This window comes from Bacillus rossius, chromosome 1, assembly GCF_032445375.1.
Source record: "Bacillus rossius redtenbacheri isolate Brsri chromosome 1, Brsri_v3, whole genome shotgun sequence".
NCBI classification, from domain to species: domain Eukaryota; kingdom Metazoa; phylum Arthropoda; class Insecta; order Phasmatodea; family Bacillidae; genus Bacillus; species Bacillus rossius.
In genome coordinates, this window is record NC_086330.1 from 196,696,979 (window position 1) to 196,714,645 (window position 17,667).

The window sequence follows — 17,667 nt, forward strand, 5'->3', positions numbered from 1 at the left end:
CTTTACCATATACCTGTGTCAAGGTCTGCTGCTTTTGAGATGTCCGATACTGAGGCCCTTTTTTCCGTTTGAACATTTCTGAGCTAGTAGACATGGATGTGCTTGCCGTTGCCACATTTGACAAACTTGTCAAGCCTTCATTTGGTGCTAATTCTTTAACAGTTGATTGTGAACAACCAGATTTTGAAAAACAAGGACCAGCTTGCAAAGATTTTACTCTGTCTTTTGGGATGTTGCTTTTTTTAATGTTTATGAAGATTTGAAGTTGACCTAGAAGAACTTCAGGTTATGCGACTTTTGCAGTAGTTGCATAATGCATATTCACTGTCCATGGAGTCAATGGAAAAATTTTCCCAAACGACATTTATTTTTATACACTTTAACGAAAATAAAATGTTTTCAATGTTACCACTTCATTTTCATTTCGTGTTACGTTGACACAAAAAAATGTACTGCACCTTAATGAAAAAAATAGCCATTTCCAAATAATAAAGTTAGTTGTGCCTTCTGCACAAAAAATGTAATCTTAAATTGTCACAATTCGAACAGTAGGTAGCTGTAGAGTTTCGACTTTGAACTGTGGATAAAATATATAGGTCATTTCCACTATTTATATTTACTTTTTTTTTTCATAACCTCAAATAGCGACAAAACACGGAAACGTTCGCCGCCACAGATAAGCTCCAAAACATGGCAATCTCACTACTCACTTTCCAACGTTTCGTTAATTTTCCGCTTAGACCAAATAGACCAAATAAAGTCATAGGTGATGACTGTTTGTGATGCACACATCTGTATAGATATATATGGAGGTATTTCTCTTGTTTACATCACATTCGCGCACATAAATACGTTTGATGTTTATTGTTTATGTCTGAAAACTGAAAAGGTTATCAGAAATACTATTTTGTGTTTCTAAGATTTCAAGATATTAATTAAAAATTACGTCAATGGGCAGATAATTTATTTTGCGCTACAAATAATGCTGTAATTTGTAACCTGCAAGGGTGTTCACGACCATGTAAACGACCGGACTCAAGGTTACAACAATGCCGGTTCCGGGTCATTAACACTAAGAACCGCTGAAAACGAGAACCGAGAACTGGGACCAACCCATTCCTAAATTCACTATTTAGCACAGAAATTTAATTAAAAACATGAAAGTGTACGATAACATGGTTTTCGTTCAGATTTTGTTTATTTATTATTGTGAAATTAAATGTTAAATAATAAGATATCAGTATGGAAATGTAAGATTTAATTTTATATTGTTATATATGTTTCTACGAGATCCAGCCAGAAACAATTAAAACTCTTTTTTATATTACACAGGGTGGCCAGCCAACCGGGAAATCGGGAAATACGGGAAATAGCCAGGATTTCTTAAAAAAACCAGGAATACCTGGAATCAACCAGGAATTTTTATTAGAACCGGGAATTTTTTTTATGAAGTAACGATCACAATAACATACGGCTGTTAAATGAGCACGTTCACCACCCGTCGAAGCACGACAGTGTGCTCGTGTGCTATATTTTGTGAAAGTTAATTTGTTCATATTGCATTTAAAAACTTTTGTAGTACGTAAGAAACCGTTAACAATTCAGACTTCCATACTTATTATGTTTCTGTATTCAAAAGCAACAGCATTTTGGCTGAAAATGTTGTTGTAGGATGGTAGTAATTTCTCGCACGGCATGTTGGTAGCACTAGTTTTGTATGTATATTTGTTTTTACTTTGCACTCATGTTGCGTCACGGTATCACGGATACTTTTCTCGAGTTTTTTTTTAAAGTTTAGTTGTGCGGGACGTTGTTTTGAATCTTTTAATCTAACATGTAATTGGCGCAGACTATCAAAATGTCAACGAGTTCGGTCACCACATACAATGACAAATGTACGGAAGAGTTTGAATGGGTGGAGAAAGATCCAAAGTGCGGGACGAACGCTATTTGCAATTTCTGTAATGTTAAAATCTATATCGGTAGCATGGATGGGAAGAAAAGCATTAGCCAGCCACGCAAGAGGGGCAAAACACGTGCGTTTGGTGTCAAGTAATTTTTGTGACGTGAGATTATAAATTTTTTGTTGGTGGTAGGTTTTGTTTTAAGCAAGTTCATTGATTTAATTTTTAAGCCTATAGTTAAGTTGTATATTGTTTAACGGTAATAAAACATCATATTGTGTGTGCTTTGTGTAACAAAAATGCAAATTGTATGCAAATATTGATAAAAACCACCCTTGAAAGAACCTGGAAAAAACCAGGAATTTTATTATCCCAGAAGAGTGGCCACCCTGTTACATCAACAATAGACATTACGGCATTTACATCACATAAGTTTGCAATCTATCCTGAACTGAACTTATTATAAAATTATATGTTATTTTGTTTATTAATTCATATAACTTACCTGTATCTTGCTGCTTACATGTGTACGAAGGCCGCCGGATATGGTCTTACAGCAGCCAATCAGCAACCAGATTTTAAGTTAGCAATAAGACTTTAGTTCAACAGGGAGGAAGTACTAGAATAGAAAAAAAAATGTCTGAGGCGTACATCGTAACGCCGCCGCCGTGTAGAAATTTTAATATTATATTGTTACGAACATTAGTAAGGCCGCGTCATGCGCAGGTGCACGCCGTAACATGAGATGTGCCGTGCACATCTGGGTCGCCGCTTTATCTTGCTCCAGCCCTCTGCACTCCCCGCGCGGCACCCTGCCTTTGACACGTAACTGACACCGGACAGCTGGGAATTGCGCGAGCCACCGACGCGTGTTTTCGAGAGATTTCTGCCGTCGGGACGGCTCGCGATGACGCGACAGGCCCTGGCCGCTCTCGTGAGTTCTGGAATTTCGCTGGGGCCTATATATACGCCCGAGGCAGTCTGAGTCTGGGTAGTCAGGGAGTTCGAAGTGTTCTGTCGGGAGTTCTCCCGCGGCGGAGTTTCCGGGCGATAGTGCCGCGGGTGCAGTAGAGTGGCAAAGTCCTTGGACGAAGGTTCCAGGGCAGGGAGTGAGTGAGTGAGTTCGGTGGAGTCAGGAGTTTTCCCGCGGCGGAGTTTCCGGGCGATAGAGTCGCGGGCGCGGCGGAGTCCCGAGTGAATTTCCGAGCGAGGCGTCGAGTGGGATCTCGGCGAAGGGTGTGACGGCGGCGGCGGAGTGTGGCGACGGAGTCCCGCGGCGGAGACCCACGAGGGGTACTGCGGGGAGAGTTGCGCCAGAGGTGCGGCCCAGCGAGGTGTGCGGAACGAGTGACTGGGGAATTGACATTTTTTTAAGTGTAATTAATTATTTGCGATTTTAGAAGATTATTTGTAAGTAACAAGTAGTGGCAATAAATAAAACTGTGTGTGATAAAAATCTTTAATTGGGCTATCCTTTACGAACCCGCGTAAAATCGTAACAATATAAAATATTTATTACGTGTTGTGATATTATATTATGCATCAGAATCTACACTATACCAAGGCGTGCCGTGAGTAAATGTGGCAAGAAGTAACCATGTTTCAATATTTCGATGGAAGCCTAAGCCATCGCCATTAAAGCCACACTTCTCTTAGTAATGCCACTTACCAATTTAGTAACTTCGTGGTAACTTTGTTTTGCATTACTAGCTGTGCTATACATATCAAAGAAAACTGTAATTATATCAGTTATAGCATTTTTAATTAACATTTCGAGGACATCGTAAGTTGGAATAATATATCAGAGGTCTTTTTGTCAAGTTATCATCGTGAACCCTGAACTAACTAGCTGGGGTACATTATAATAATTAATTGTGATACAACTGCATACAGCAAAATTAAAAAAATATTAAAAGCTGAGTTAATCTTTTCTGGACCTATTTTCATTCCGAACGAACTTAAAGAACTTTTGAAATGATCTATTGCACCTTATCTCCTGTCAATTTGATCTAGTTACACATCACCAGGTCTGCCTTAAATTCTCTAAACAACAATCATATTTTTTTATTTTAATTTTTGTCAATCTAAAGCATACTAACGCCTGTGTTCTTGTTTATATATTATTTCTTAATTCATTGTAAGCGTATATGCATGTGTAAGTGTAGTGTTATCATTATATTAAATGTTTTTTGTGTCCTGTGCCCCAAACCATCAAGATCTTCTTATTACAGTGTATATATATATATGTATATATATGTATATATATATTTATATGTATGTATATATATTTATATGTATGCATATATATGTACGCACACACACACACACACATATATCCCAACCTTTTCCGCACCATTAACATATTTTATTATATTCTCAACGTATCTCAGTTTTATTTGTATTTATTAGCAATTTATGTCAGCTGTATCAATCTTCTGGATGGTATCCACTGGTGATACTGATACGATCACAGTACTACACAATAAGTAAATCTGTACCGACAGAACAAAAGCAATGAGCCTTTTGGCAAAAATTAACTTGAATTACAAAAAATTTGATGTTTAATCATGGTAAAATCATTGAAAGTAATTTATTTACTATTAATTTTTTTATAAAAATATATGACCTGAATGGATTGTAAAAAAAATATTATATTGATCTTGGATGTCTTACATTAGTAAAACATTTTTACATTAATGATGGCACATGTTTCAAACACAAAAATTACAGATTAATGAGACGACTGTTTTTATTAAATGAGTATTAAGAAATATTTTGTTTCTAATTTGTTGAATAATACACTTTTTTTCAGTGAATAAAGGTAATTTATAATAAAAATAAAAACAATACCACTGCTATATCCTGTTTTAAAAATGACATTATCCTAAAAATAAAACTATAAACTCTTGTCTAATTGTAATTAATATTTTAAAATTACATTTGTCAATAAATGGATCTCGCACTTCTTGAGTCATCTACTCAAGGCCAGACTCCGCCAGTTGCTGCCTGAATAGATTGTACATAGGCCCAGATTGTTGATGCAGTTAACATTTGTTAAAGTGTTGCTGTATTATAACTCTGTTTGTAAATTTTTGAAATTATATTTTATATTTTGAGAGTGAATTGGTAAAATAGTATTTTATATTATTTTTAGAGTACAGGATGGTTTGAAATTGCTGGCTGTGAATTTAGGGGGTAAAGTTGATTGCAAAATAAGCAATTTTATAGAGGAATTGATCCCCGTAAATGCAACACTGCAAATTGTGTGCATAAGGGCCCTTTTTCATTGGCAGAGATTGACTGAGTTATGCTCTGCGAGAATCTCTGCAACTGAGGGGTACAGACGGTAAGCAACCAGCAGTGGTTGGTCATGGGAATTTACACAATTGGATTTCGACGATTAGCACAGTGTGGTCTGTTAGTGAATACAGTGCTGCGGTTACAGATTTGACAAACAGCAATGTCACTACAGACTTTACATTCACAGAGATGGCTGATATGTTAAATGGTGTATGGGCAGTCAAATGGAATTACAGTAGGATCAGTGTAAATTTACTAAGATCTCTTTCACAACAGACCTGTGTAATAAAGGAAGAGCTTCAATGGCTTAACCAGCGCCTGCCTGAAATGGATAGTTTCATATCATGAAGGCTGCTGGTTGCTAGTGCATATGGCTAACACTAAACATCTGCACTGCAGTCTTGTTGCCTGCTTCCTGCAGACATGGAGCATTTGAATGTCACTAGTGTGGTGCGTCCTCTCAGTCAGTGAAATAGTGCCGGGATGTACGTTAAATTCAAATTTGCATGCTAATGTTTGCATCTGTAACTGCAGTGTTACATTTTGACATTTCTGGTCATATGTTCCTTAACAAAATTAGCTGGTTTTTGGCATTCTCTGCATAACATTGAATTTATATTTTTGTATAGTATCAATTTGTGGAACCTGCGCAGAAGTTCACCTTGTTGTCCTTCCCCCTTCTTTGTTTCTTGTCATATCTAGTTGATATTTTTCTCAAATGATTACATATACTGTTGATGACAGTCATGAATAGATGTTCATGAAGGGCTAGATTGATGATCAGGGTGCAGAATCAATGTAACCTGAACAAGCTGAGGCATGTGCTGCATGCAGGACCTGACGCACTGGGAGCAGCTGAAGCCGGACGAGCGCCACTTCATCAAGCATGTGCTGGCATTCTTCGCGGCCTCAGATGGCATCGTGAACGAGAACCTGGTGGAGCGCTTCAGCCAGGAGGTGCAGGTGACCGAGGCGCGCTGCTTCTATGGCTTCCAGATCGCCATTGAGAACATCCACTCCGAGATGTACAGCCTGCTCATCGACACCTACGTCAAGGATAGTGCGGAGAGGTCCGTTCATGTACTGAGTACATTCTTGCACTATTCAAGGGACAGAAAAAATGGTGTAAATGAAGGTCTTGCCCAGTGCTGTACCTCAGGAGATGCACCACCAGACGTAGTTTTTGATTAACGATCGAGAGAAGTGCTAAGCTTAAATACCGTATTTACTCGCATATAGATCGCGGCAATTTTACCAGATTTGATGGGGAAAAAATGAAGTGCGACCTATATGTGAAGAAAAATTTTTTTTTTAAATTTTTGAGGAATTTTTTTTGCAATATTTTGCTTTAAAATGCGAAAAAGATGTTTATATAGGTATAGGCAAATTTATTTACAATGTACACATACAGCGAAACCCCTTATTTACGTTACCGTTATTTACGTTTTCCCGTTATTCGCACTATATTCTTCAGGTCCCGTTTAGTTCCCATTTAGTCCAATACAATACTTTCACGCAAATTACGACTCAAAAATCAAATCCATTCCGCTATTTACGTCACGTAACAACCATAAACAACCAGAAAATACCGTGGGTACTTTAAGAGTAGATAAGATTAGCTAGTAGGCCTAAAAACATCGTGAAAAACGTAACGTTTATGGTTGGCAATGAACATTTTAAATCGCAAAATAAACATATTTTATAACATGAAAAGTTGCTTTTATTTCTAAACATGTAATAATTTAAGCCTAGGCGTGTAAAAGTCCGAGTAATTATAGCAGGAGACAATCTAAAATGCACGAGGGAAAAACGTAAACTCACGAATGTATGAACGTGGCTGATTGTTAATTTCTGATACTGTATTTATGCCACAACTTAACCGAAATACTGTTACGATACAAACTTCACAAGATAAAATGAGCGGAGTCTTGGTAACTGTTTTATACGTATTTTATAATTTCGGAAGTATTGTACAGTTGACGCATATTTTTTAAACTAACAATTTATTTCTGGGGATCATAATTAATTAATTATTGGTATCAAGACATCAAGATGGACGTAAGCTTGAACGTGTCACGGCAGCGAGAAAACTGGTGCGTATACCAATAAACTGGACAAAACTGGTACACGGGAGGTGGAGCTTATATTTTTTTCCGCTAAGCTCGCATCTATTGGCTGGCTGCTGATGCAAGGTCACGAGTCTGGGCGGAGCGTTGAGTGAGTTATACTGCGCATGCGCAGCTCAGTGAACAAAGAGAGCCAGCAGGCACGCCGTAACAGCAGCTGATCGAGTAAAATGACATTTCTCCGCGCAAGGCGCACGGCGCGGTAATGAATTACCGGTGCGACGTATATGGGGGGAATCTTAAATACCAAATTCAAGACCTCAAATTATGGGTGCGACCTATATGCGAGTAAATACGGTATTAATTTTCAACAATACAGTAGATAGATAAGTCTGGACAAAGGAGCTTATATGTAAGAATTGAACTTACCCAATAAATAGATTTTTATGTTTTAACTATTCAACATTGTTTTCTATCTCTTGATAGTGGAGAGGCGATGAAGTAAAGGTGTCCTTAAAATCTCCTTAATTTTTGAATGCGCAAGAGGGTACGAACCATGTGTATACTTTTAATGTATTTAATACACAGCATTAGCTATCACTAACACGTATCACTTGTGTTCTGGCACACTTAAATTTTGTTTTTTTCCATACATTCCTTTTGAACAATCACATCTATGGTACAGCAATGATTATAAACAAAAATGACTATAACGTATAAAGTAAATCTTTTAACAGTCAAACTTTACAAATGGGATAAGTGTTCGAATAGTTATGTTTTTAAACCCAATTTTTGCATTACTTGTAATTTATAAAGCAAACATTATAAGCAGGATATTTACTATTTGTGAAATGTTATATGCATTAAATAAATACATTGTGGAAAAATGTTGTGACTTAAAGTATGATGTTATAACCAGGAACATTATACAGTGAAACCCCTTATTTACGTTATCGTTATTTACGTTTTCCCGTTATTTGCACTATATTCTTCAGGTCCCGTTTGGTTTCCATTTAATGCAATACAATACATTCACGCAAATTACGTTTCAAAAATCTAATCCATCCCGCTATTTACGTCACGTAACAACCATAGTGGGCCTAAAAACATTGTGAAAAACGTAACTTTTATAGTCGGCAGTGAACATTTTAAATCGCAAAATAAACATGTTTTATAACATGAAAAGTTGCTTTTATTTCTAAACATATAATAATTTAAGCCTAGGCGTGTAAAAGTCCGAGTAATTATAGCACGTGACTATCTAAAGTGTACTTGGGAAAAACGCAAACTCACGAATGTATAAACGTTCTGTTACTATATTTGTCACAACTTAGCCGAAATACTGGTACGAGACACAAACTTCACTAGATAAAATGAGCGGATTCTTGGTAACTGTTTTAAACGTATTTTATAATTTCGTAAGTATTGTACAGTTGACGCATATTTTTTAAACTAACCATTTATATCTGGGGATCGTCAATAATTAATTATTGGTATCAAAAAATCAAGATGAACGTAAACTTGAACACGTCACGGCAGCGAGAAAACTGGTGCATATACCAATAAACTGGTATTAGAACTGGACAAAACTGGTACACGGGAGGTGGAGCTTATATTTTATTTTGCTAAGCTCGCATCTATTGGCTGGCTGCTGATGGAATGTCACGAGTCTGGGCGGAGCGTTGAGTGAGTTATACTGTGCATGCGCAGCTCAGACAACAGAGAGAGCCAGCCGGCGGCTACGCCGCGCCATAACAGCTGATTGAGTACGATGACCTTTCTCTGCGCACGTCGTACTATTGACTGTAAATTTCCAATTTGCGACCCTTTTTTTTTTAAATTTTTTTTACTGTGTTACAATGCGTATGTGTAATGTAGCCCGCATTTGTTATGAACGCTGCAGGATGCGACTGTATTTTAATAAACTTTAATGTATTTCTTACTTTTCCCTTTATTTACACTTTCCCGCTTTTTACACTTTTTTACTGTGTCCCCATGAAAAGTGCAAATAAGGGGTTTTGCTAGTAAAACCTCGTATTTACGTTCTCGTTATTTACGTTTTCCCGCAAATAACGTCATTTTATGTAGGTCCGTTTTATTGTACATTAACTTTCGTGTTGCATTTTCCCTGAAATTACACCGCTACGTAACCAAAAAACCCGGAATGTACGTTTCAAAACACGGTAAAAATGTAAATACTCGTCACGTTAGTCATAGATGTGAAAAGTTTGAAGTAGTTCGCCTATTGTCTGTAACCTTTCGTTTTGATGTATCGACAAGTTCTATGGTGCCTCTCCTCTACTAACGTTTTAATCTTTGCTGCCATAGAGAACTTTCGTAGCAGAACCACAAACGGTTTTATTTATGGTGTCATAGAGCACTCTCGTAGCAGAGCATAGTCCGAAGCGCTGAGCTATCGATACTACCGGAAAGCGCTCATACACAGTACGTATATTTAGTAGTGCTGCATTATGTATAGTACATATCTATGATGGCTTTCATTGTTTACATTAGTCAACGTCCGTTTTGGTTAGCACGTGTTTTTTTATCGTTCACAATATTATTTATGGCAAGATTTTGATTGAAGATGGATAGGTATAAAGTGCCACGAAATACTTTATCTATTGAAGATAAAATTAAAATTATTGAGAAGTTTGACAAGCATGTGGGTACCCGAGTGGTTTTGGCCAAGGAACTGAATATTCCTGTTAATACTTTAAACACAATAATTAAAAATAGGTGTTCTATTGAAGCAAATGCTGCCCAATGCGGGCCTAGTGCGAAGAAGCGCAAGTACGTGAAAGACTCTACATTTAAAGAACTTGAAAGTTTGTTGTATGAGTGGTTCATTTGTGCTCGCTCTTCAAATCTTCCAATCAATGGCAATGTACTACGCGAGAAAGCAAAAGTCATTGCTTTGAGGCTTGGAATTGATGATTTTTCAGCTTCTAATGGATGGATAGACAGATTTCGCCAGCGCCATAATGTTGTTTATAAGGTTGTGTGTGGTGAAAGCAAGAGTGTGGACGAGGAAACTGCTGATGTTTGGAAAAACACGTCGCTCAAGGAACAGTTGGAGGGGTACTCAGCTAAAGATGTTTTCAATGCTGATGAGACAAGTTTTTGTTTTACTGTGTATTGCCTAATAAAACATTATGCTTTAAAGGGGAAAAATGCCATGGTGGCAAGCTGAGCAAAAATCGCATTACCATTCTCTTACTTACAAATGCTGATGGTTCTGAAAAATTTCCGTTGTTTGTAATCAGCAAATCAAAAAAACCACGTTGTTTTAAAAACATTAAAACTTTGCCAACTTTGTATGAAGCAAACAATAAATCCTGGATGACAGGGTCTCTTTTTCAGCAACAGATCCAAGCTTTTGACAGAAAAATGGCGCTGCGTAACCGAAATGTCTTGCTATTCATTGATCAGTGCCCTGCCCACAAAATAAACATAGAGCTGAGGAATGTGAAGATTGTGTATTTCCCTGCGAATTGCACAAGCACACTCCAGCCCCTAGATCTGGGTATCATCAACTCTTTCAAGTGCTATTACCACATATGCATTGTATCCAGAGCAGTTGCCATGCTGGACAATGGCAAGGACCCAACACAAATGAAAATAAATCTACTAACTGCACTACATTTCGCAGCAAGAGCATGGAAGGAAGTTACACCAGAAACTATAACCAACTGTTTCCAGAAAGCTGGTTTCTTTGTTGACAGTGGACAGAGTGCTGGATCCAGTGAAAACTTGCCTGGAGCAGATAAAGTGAAAGAAGAATATCTGCAACTTTCACAAAATGGAGACTTCACTGACTATGTACAACTGGATGATAATGTTGTAACTTGTGAAGTCCAGACTGTGGAGGACATTGTTGATAGTCATCTGGCAGAAAAACAAGAAAGTAGTGAAGATGATGATTCGGAAGTGGAAACTCCCATACCGACGACGATCGATGCACTTCAAGCCCTACAGACTCTAAGGAATTATATTCTCAGTGCACCAAACAGTGAAAATGCAGTTGATGCACTTCATTCCTTGGAAAAAGAAATTCAGACCATACAAACTGAACAAAAGAAAAGTCAAACAAAAATTTCAGATTTCTTTAAAAAGTGTTGAATTTATACTAGTATGTACCTATAAAACTGTACTAGAGAAAATTTAATGTAGGCTTTATGTTGCATTGTTTTTTATATTTAAGAAAATTATATTTTTGCAGTGCCCTAAATGTGTTGTAAACAACTATTGTTTGTCTTGTAGCACCAGTAAATGCTGATACATTTTTTTAGGCTAAAATTTAGCATTAACTGCCAATAAAAGTGCTTTCCCACAATTTACACTTTCCTGCAATTTACACTTTTTCCTTGGGGTTCCTTGAAAAGTGCAAATAAGGGGTTTTACTGTATGACCGTTTTTGAGAAACCGTGAAAAATTTGAGCAGAGAAAGTCGAAAATTTGAGTAAAATCGGCTGAGAAACAAGTTTGTCACACTTTGTTGGGCGCTATGTGTTCACATTTATCTTGGCGAGCGCTGTACTGTAAGCAGGCAGGCATACAAAAGACGGCTAAAAATAGATACCACCCCTCTAGACTGTCCACGCTAGCCAACACCAGTAAACTGCACGCATCACCTGATAGCATCTACGCGCGCGTCTATTGCCATCCCGGTCCCGTGCCTTTATTTTGCGACTGGTTAGTGTGATCTTGCCAGCTGCATCTCAGGTGTCACTGGCCACACAAAGCTGTTTTCACTGTGTTAACGACGTTGCCAGGTGTTTGGTTCTTGGCTACTTTTCTTTAACATCGCTGACTTCGCACATGCGCAGCTAAACAAAAAAAATTGCGTGGAATTATTCTATACACCTCAGACTCGCATACCCCGAACAATGGGTTCCAATAATACTTGCACTACGTGAATTCGCGTCACGTGAGTTCGGCTATGCTAGCCGGCTGGTGGTTATTTTCGTTCAAAACGTGGCGAAGGAACTTGTGTGGATCAGGTAGAAAACATTCGGCTATAAACGAAAGATATAAGAACAATGCTATCCTGAAATGCTGTGACATGTTTTTGGAGTAGATAATCACAGCGACAGACCGACAGGATGCGCTCCCGCCGTTGCCGTCAGCGATGTTTATTTTGACAGCTCAAGCAATTATCTTTTCCACGTCCCTTCACAGCGTAAAAAAAAAAAAGAAGAAAAAACACAGCTACCACAGCGGATTTTCCTGCGGGCGGGTAAGATAACATGACAGCTGAGATGGCTTTTCGTGCGATAGTGGAGGTGCCGAGCTCGGCTAGACACTGCCCGAGCGGCATTCATGTGTATGTATCCGACGATGCGGTGACACCCCAAATTCTCTATTGCGACCATTCCGTTTATAAGTCGGTTTTTCCGGAAACCGTAAGGGGTCGCATCATCAAGATTCTACTGTAATTGTTACGGTGTTTGCGCAGGGGTTCTTTAATATAAATGCACATTATTATGATTTTTTTTATCACTTTCAAGAATCGTTAACATTTATAAAACGTAAACAAACACTGTCTCAACGATTCATAGAATCATAGTACAGTATAACGTGCCTTTCTTCCTCCATGGATCACACACTTAAGTGCACGAGACGATCCCAAAAAATCGATTGCTGTCTCACCCCTCTTCTCGACAATTGTTTTTAGCTGCGCCATCTTATGGTTATTTGTAGAGCAAGTTTTTAAAGTTTTAATTAACGCAAATATGTATATTTGCAGATAGAAACGTTAAATAAAAATTATATTTTAACTAATAGACGAAATAGAAAATCCAATGATGTTAATTTATGCAGGTTAAGTTTTGAAATGTTTGTCACAACATGGCCGACATGCTTTAATTGTATTGCCATAAAGGTCAGAATGTTGCCTGGCACAGCCATGCTCGCGACGCGTGCTACTAGTGCGGCACTATGGTTATCTATGGATGCGAGGTTTGTTTACGTTTGACGTGGCGTGTGGTAAACGGTTTTGTTGATTATTTTAATCAGGATGGATGGCCAAAAAGGTAAAAAGAAACACAAGCAGTTCACTTTGAAGGAAAAGGTGGAAATTTTATAAGAAGTGGACAAAGGCAGGAAAAATGCAGAAGTGGCACGGTCGTTTAGTTTTGGTGCCCACTACATTGTCAACAATCGTAAAAGATCGCGAAAAAATTATTAAACTGTACGAACAGTCATCTTTATCAGCTGGTCGCAAGAGACTTCTCCTAGGAGATAACAAGGACCTGGAAATTGCGCTGAACAACTGGCTGAAGGATATGAGGGCACAAAATGTTCCAGTCACAGGACCCATGTTGCAGGCTAAAGCATAAAATTTTTCTTTCTTGATGGATATCAAAGATTTTCAGGCAAGTTATGGTTGGCTTCATCGATTTCGTGAACGACATGGAATTTCATGGAACGTTGTGTCTGGGGAAGGGAAAGATGCTGATACGGCAGCTGCAGAGCAATGGAATGTTGACAAATTGAATGGAATACTAGAGTCCTATTCTCCTATTGTCGATGAGACAGCATTTTTTTTATAAACTTCTACCAAATAAAACTATGGCATACAAAGGAGAGAAGTGCACAGGTGGAAAGAAATCCAAAGAGAGGTCAGTATTATTCTGCTGCAATGGAACTGGAACCACCAAGTTACTAGGGTTCTGCGAATATTCGAAATTTCCGAATTCGAGTTCGAATTTTTTGATATTCTATTCGTAAATTCGAATCGAATTCATTTTACAATAATTTGACTTGCAAAATCTGGCCCGTATACACTAATATAAGACATACCCCCCCCCCCCCCCCCCCCAAATGTTTAAATAAATGTAAATGGACAATTACATCTTCCACTTAAAAAAATTATACAGCGAAACACCTAATTTACTTTACCGTTATTTACGTTTTCCCGTTAATTGAACCATTTTATTTCTGTCCCGTTTTAACTTCATTTGATGTAATGCAATAAATTCCCGTTGTTTACAACGCGCCTATTGCTTTACGCAGTTTACGCCGTTTGTTCTGCTTACTAACTTAATTAATCCTATTTCAAAGTAATCTGATGTGTAAATCGTGTTAAAAAGTCTTTTTAAAAGTTAAAAACTTCATCTTTAACGTCTCGGGAGTCGCTTTACACCGCTTATAAATCGTAAGCAATGCCAGTTTGGTTGTGTTGATTCCTGTATTCCCGTATAGAGCGCGCGCACGTACTCTAAGATTTATATCGATAGCTCGCAGACTGCATGCACGCGCGCGCTCTGTCAGGAACCGAGTTAACCCACACGATCGTTATGCGTATACAGTAGAACCTCGTTAATCCATGACGCGCTAATTCGGGAATCAGATAATCCGGGACGATTTAAAAGTGAAAAAAATAAAATAAAAGTAAAAATTGTCAGCGCTTAAAATAAACGTCACGCGGGCCGGCCGCCGGCAAACACTGCAAGCCATCACGTGGGCCGCCAAACTCTGCAACACTGTTTGTACCGACCCTTTGTGTCGCCCCCCTTTCAGCTGTCACATTTATCACTCTTTAAACTTGAGGGGGATGTCATGACTCTGCTTCCCGTCTCCCCTTTTTTTTAATGTTGTTTCACGTACTGCTGAGTTACTTTCCGCCCGCCAACGCGGCAGGCGCCTGGCATTCGGCTGTACGAAGGGCGGGGAGGGGGGGGGTGCATACCCAAAATTTATGTGTGCAAGGTCAGCACGATCTTATCTTTCCCTCTTGGGCTGTTGTAAATGACCGTGAACTAATGGCTAGAGACACGGAAATTTCGCGAATCGCGATATCGCGAAATAACACCGCAATTTACCTTAATTCGCGACAAAACACCGAAATCGCACAGCATCGAGAAATAAAACTGATAATAATGAATTAGACCACCCATGCAAGACATCGCGAAAAACAAGTAAACACGACGTTGACGGCACATCGCCATTTTTCTAAGTTCCAACATGGCCGCTTTGTAGTAATGAAAGTAAATAATGATTTACAGTATTCCCGTCACGTAATCATGACAATTTGAAACGAAAGCAGTAATTGCAATCATAAACTAATTAAAAAGAGAAAAATGTACCTGAGCATCAACACAAAGTTAATAAAAAATACCGGCGATGTTTTCAACACAATATCGCTGCCATGATTTTCAACCCGCTGTATTTACACATTAATCTTGTAGAGAAATATAAAATTTTAATTCTTCCTTTCATGTTGAACAGTTAACAACCTCATGCTTTCAACTACGTTTGACTGGCTTGGCAACCTACTCGTTAGAGCTGTAGGTGTAGCAAACCGTATGTATTCGGTACTGACTGAGTAACGGGTGCGCCATCTAGTATCGAGTAACGAAACGTTACACACGGCTGGATTTCGTTACTCGCATTTTTCGTATGTTTTACGCATGCGCGCGCATATTCGATGAATTTACGTTACAAAGAACGATGTTTGTTAAAGTATAATATGGAAATTTGTCGTCCAAGTTTTTTACTGTTTATAAGAAAGTATTTTTTACAAATTAGAAATATGTATGTTTTTGTTCTTTATTATCGCGTATTTTCACGTGTTTTTTTGGTTTTTATCTTAAAAGAGATAATATAATAAAACCGCTCTAATGAGATTTAATTGTTTCTTGGTTAACAAAAACTGTTAATTATCAAATATTGTTAATTGTTTATATTCTATTTATTATTATTTACGTGACGTCATACTGTACGCGTACGCAATACGACTCGATTCGTTGCTGCAACATAACATTGCATGTTATGCGGTATCAGAAGTAACGAGTAACGTAGCGACACGATAGTAACGAGTACTAATTGTTATAGTAAAGAATACATACGGGTACACTTTTTTTCGTTACTTTTACACCTCTACCACTCGTAAACATGAACACATGGCACTACGCCGATTGATAAGCAAAATCAGTGACCTTTAACTGCCGTAACTACACTTCTCAGCAAATGCAATACGACCGCAGAGCAAGTGAATACGGCGTCAACGGGACAAAGAACAGCAGCAAGAAATATTAAAAGAATACTAAGTTGAGACATTTTGTGCCGAGGCAGCGCGCTAGGCGACACCGGGCCGTGCCGAGGCAGCGCGCTAGGCGGCACCGGGCCGTGCCGAGCTGTTTCAAGCCTACAATTTTTATTTGCCAATAGTGTTGACTTTAGAGTGCAGTATACGAGTATACGCCGTGCCACTATTATTTAGCCAAGCAAAACTTGTAGGTCATAAAACCATTCTCAAAAGTTAAAGTAAACATGAAAAACCAAAACAGCGAAATAAAACCGAAATTTGATTTTTTCAAAACGAAATTTAAGGAAAAATAAAACCATTTTTACGGGACTCTACTAATGGCTAGGCAGTGCTGTATTTTTTTAAGCCGAGACACTAATTCGAAGACGGCCCTTACCGTTATAACGTTTCGTTATATACAAAATAAAACGGTTCAACGCCGATTGCAAATTTAGATGTTTTTATAGTTTTATTTTTTTTAAACAGAATGCCCCGACGAATCCAAACACTTACAATAGTTCATTCACTCGTTCCACACATATATCTGACTGTCGCAAATACTGCTGGTAGCTCGCATGATGAGAAATTACCGAAAAATAATAGCGTAGATTGAGTCCTTCAGTAATGTTTTACTGCAAGTACAAAAAAATGGGACGACCTCGAAGAGGACCGCACCCAGCGAAAACGAATTCCGCCCCGAGCCAACATGCCTACGAAGGTGGCCACAATTTCTAATTAAGTTATATCCAAAACGAAAAAAAAGAAAATTAGGTTGATTTAAATATAGGCCTGGCTCCGACCACCAACGTGAAATTTTCTCTTCGTAAATTACATTATAATTTATCGAGAAGCCATCGAACGCGACCTACTCGTCCAGCGTTCGACAGACGACTGGTGATCTCATGAACTCGTCTCCTCCACGCAGGGAGTAGATGTCACATGACCTCACCGACCAATCACACGCACTCTTCATTCACGCTACAGATATCAGCCAATCACAGAACAAGTTACAATACATGAAAAAACCTTTTACACACAGAACTCTGGGCTTCCCCTGATCAGTCTCTTTTCAATTTCACCTCGAAATCGGGGACTCCCATTCTCTTTCTCTCTCCCACACCGTGAGAGAGCAGTTATCACACAGTTCCCATGCAGGGGGGGAATTACCGTCTTTATCTCGGTTGGCGGGGAAGCACTGTTCCTTTCTCACTCCCACTTACAGGCCTCTGTCCCTTGTTCTAGAACCATTCCACACGTTAAATGAACATTACAAATAGTAATTATAATACAAATTTCTTTACCAAATTAAAATCATTAAAAATAACCTGAAAAAGTAGGCCTAAACAGGCAAAAATCTAGAACAGCG

General features: G+C 38.4%; 1 protein-coding gene across 2 annotated transcripts in view; it reads left to right on the forward strand.

Annotated features, from left to right (window-relative positions):
• LOC134527211 (ribonucleoside-diphosphate reductase subunit M2 B) overlaps nucleotides 1–17,667 on the forward strand; it is a 230,808-nt gene that overhangs the window by 79,882 nt on the left and 133,259 nt on the right. For both annotated transcript variants that reach the window (XM_063359678.1, XM_063359679.1), the window contains exon 4: nucleotides 6,039–6,274. In XM_063359678.1, the coding sequence (XP_063215748.1) occupies nucleotides 6,039–6,274 (236 nt within the window). The remainder of the gene's footprint in view (nucleotides 1–6,038; nucleotides 6,275–17,667) is intronic.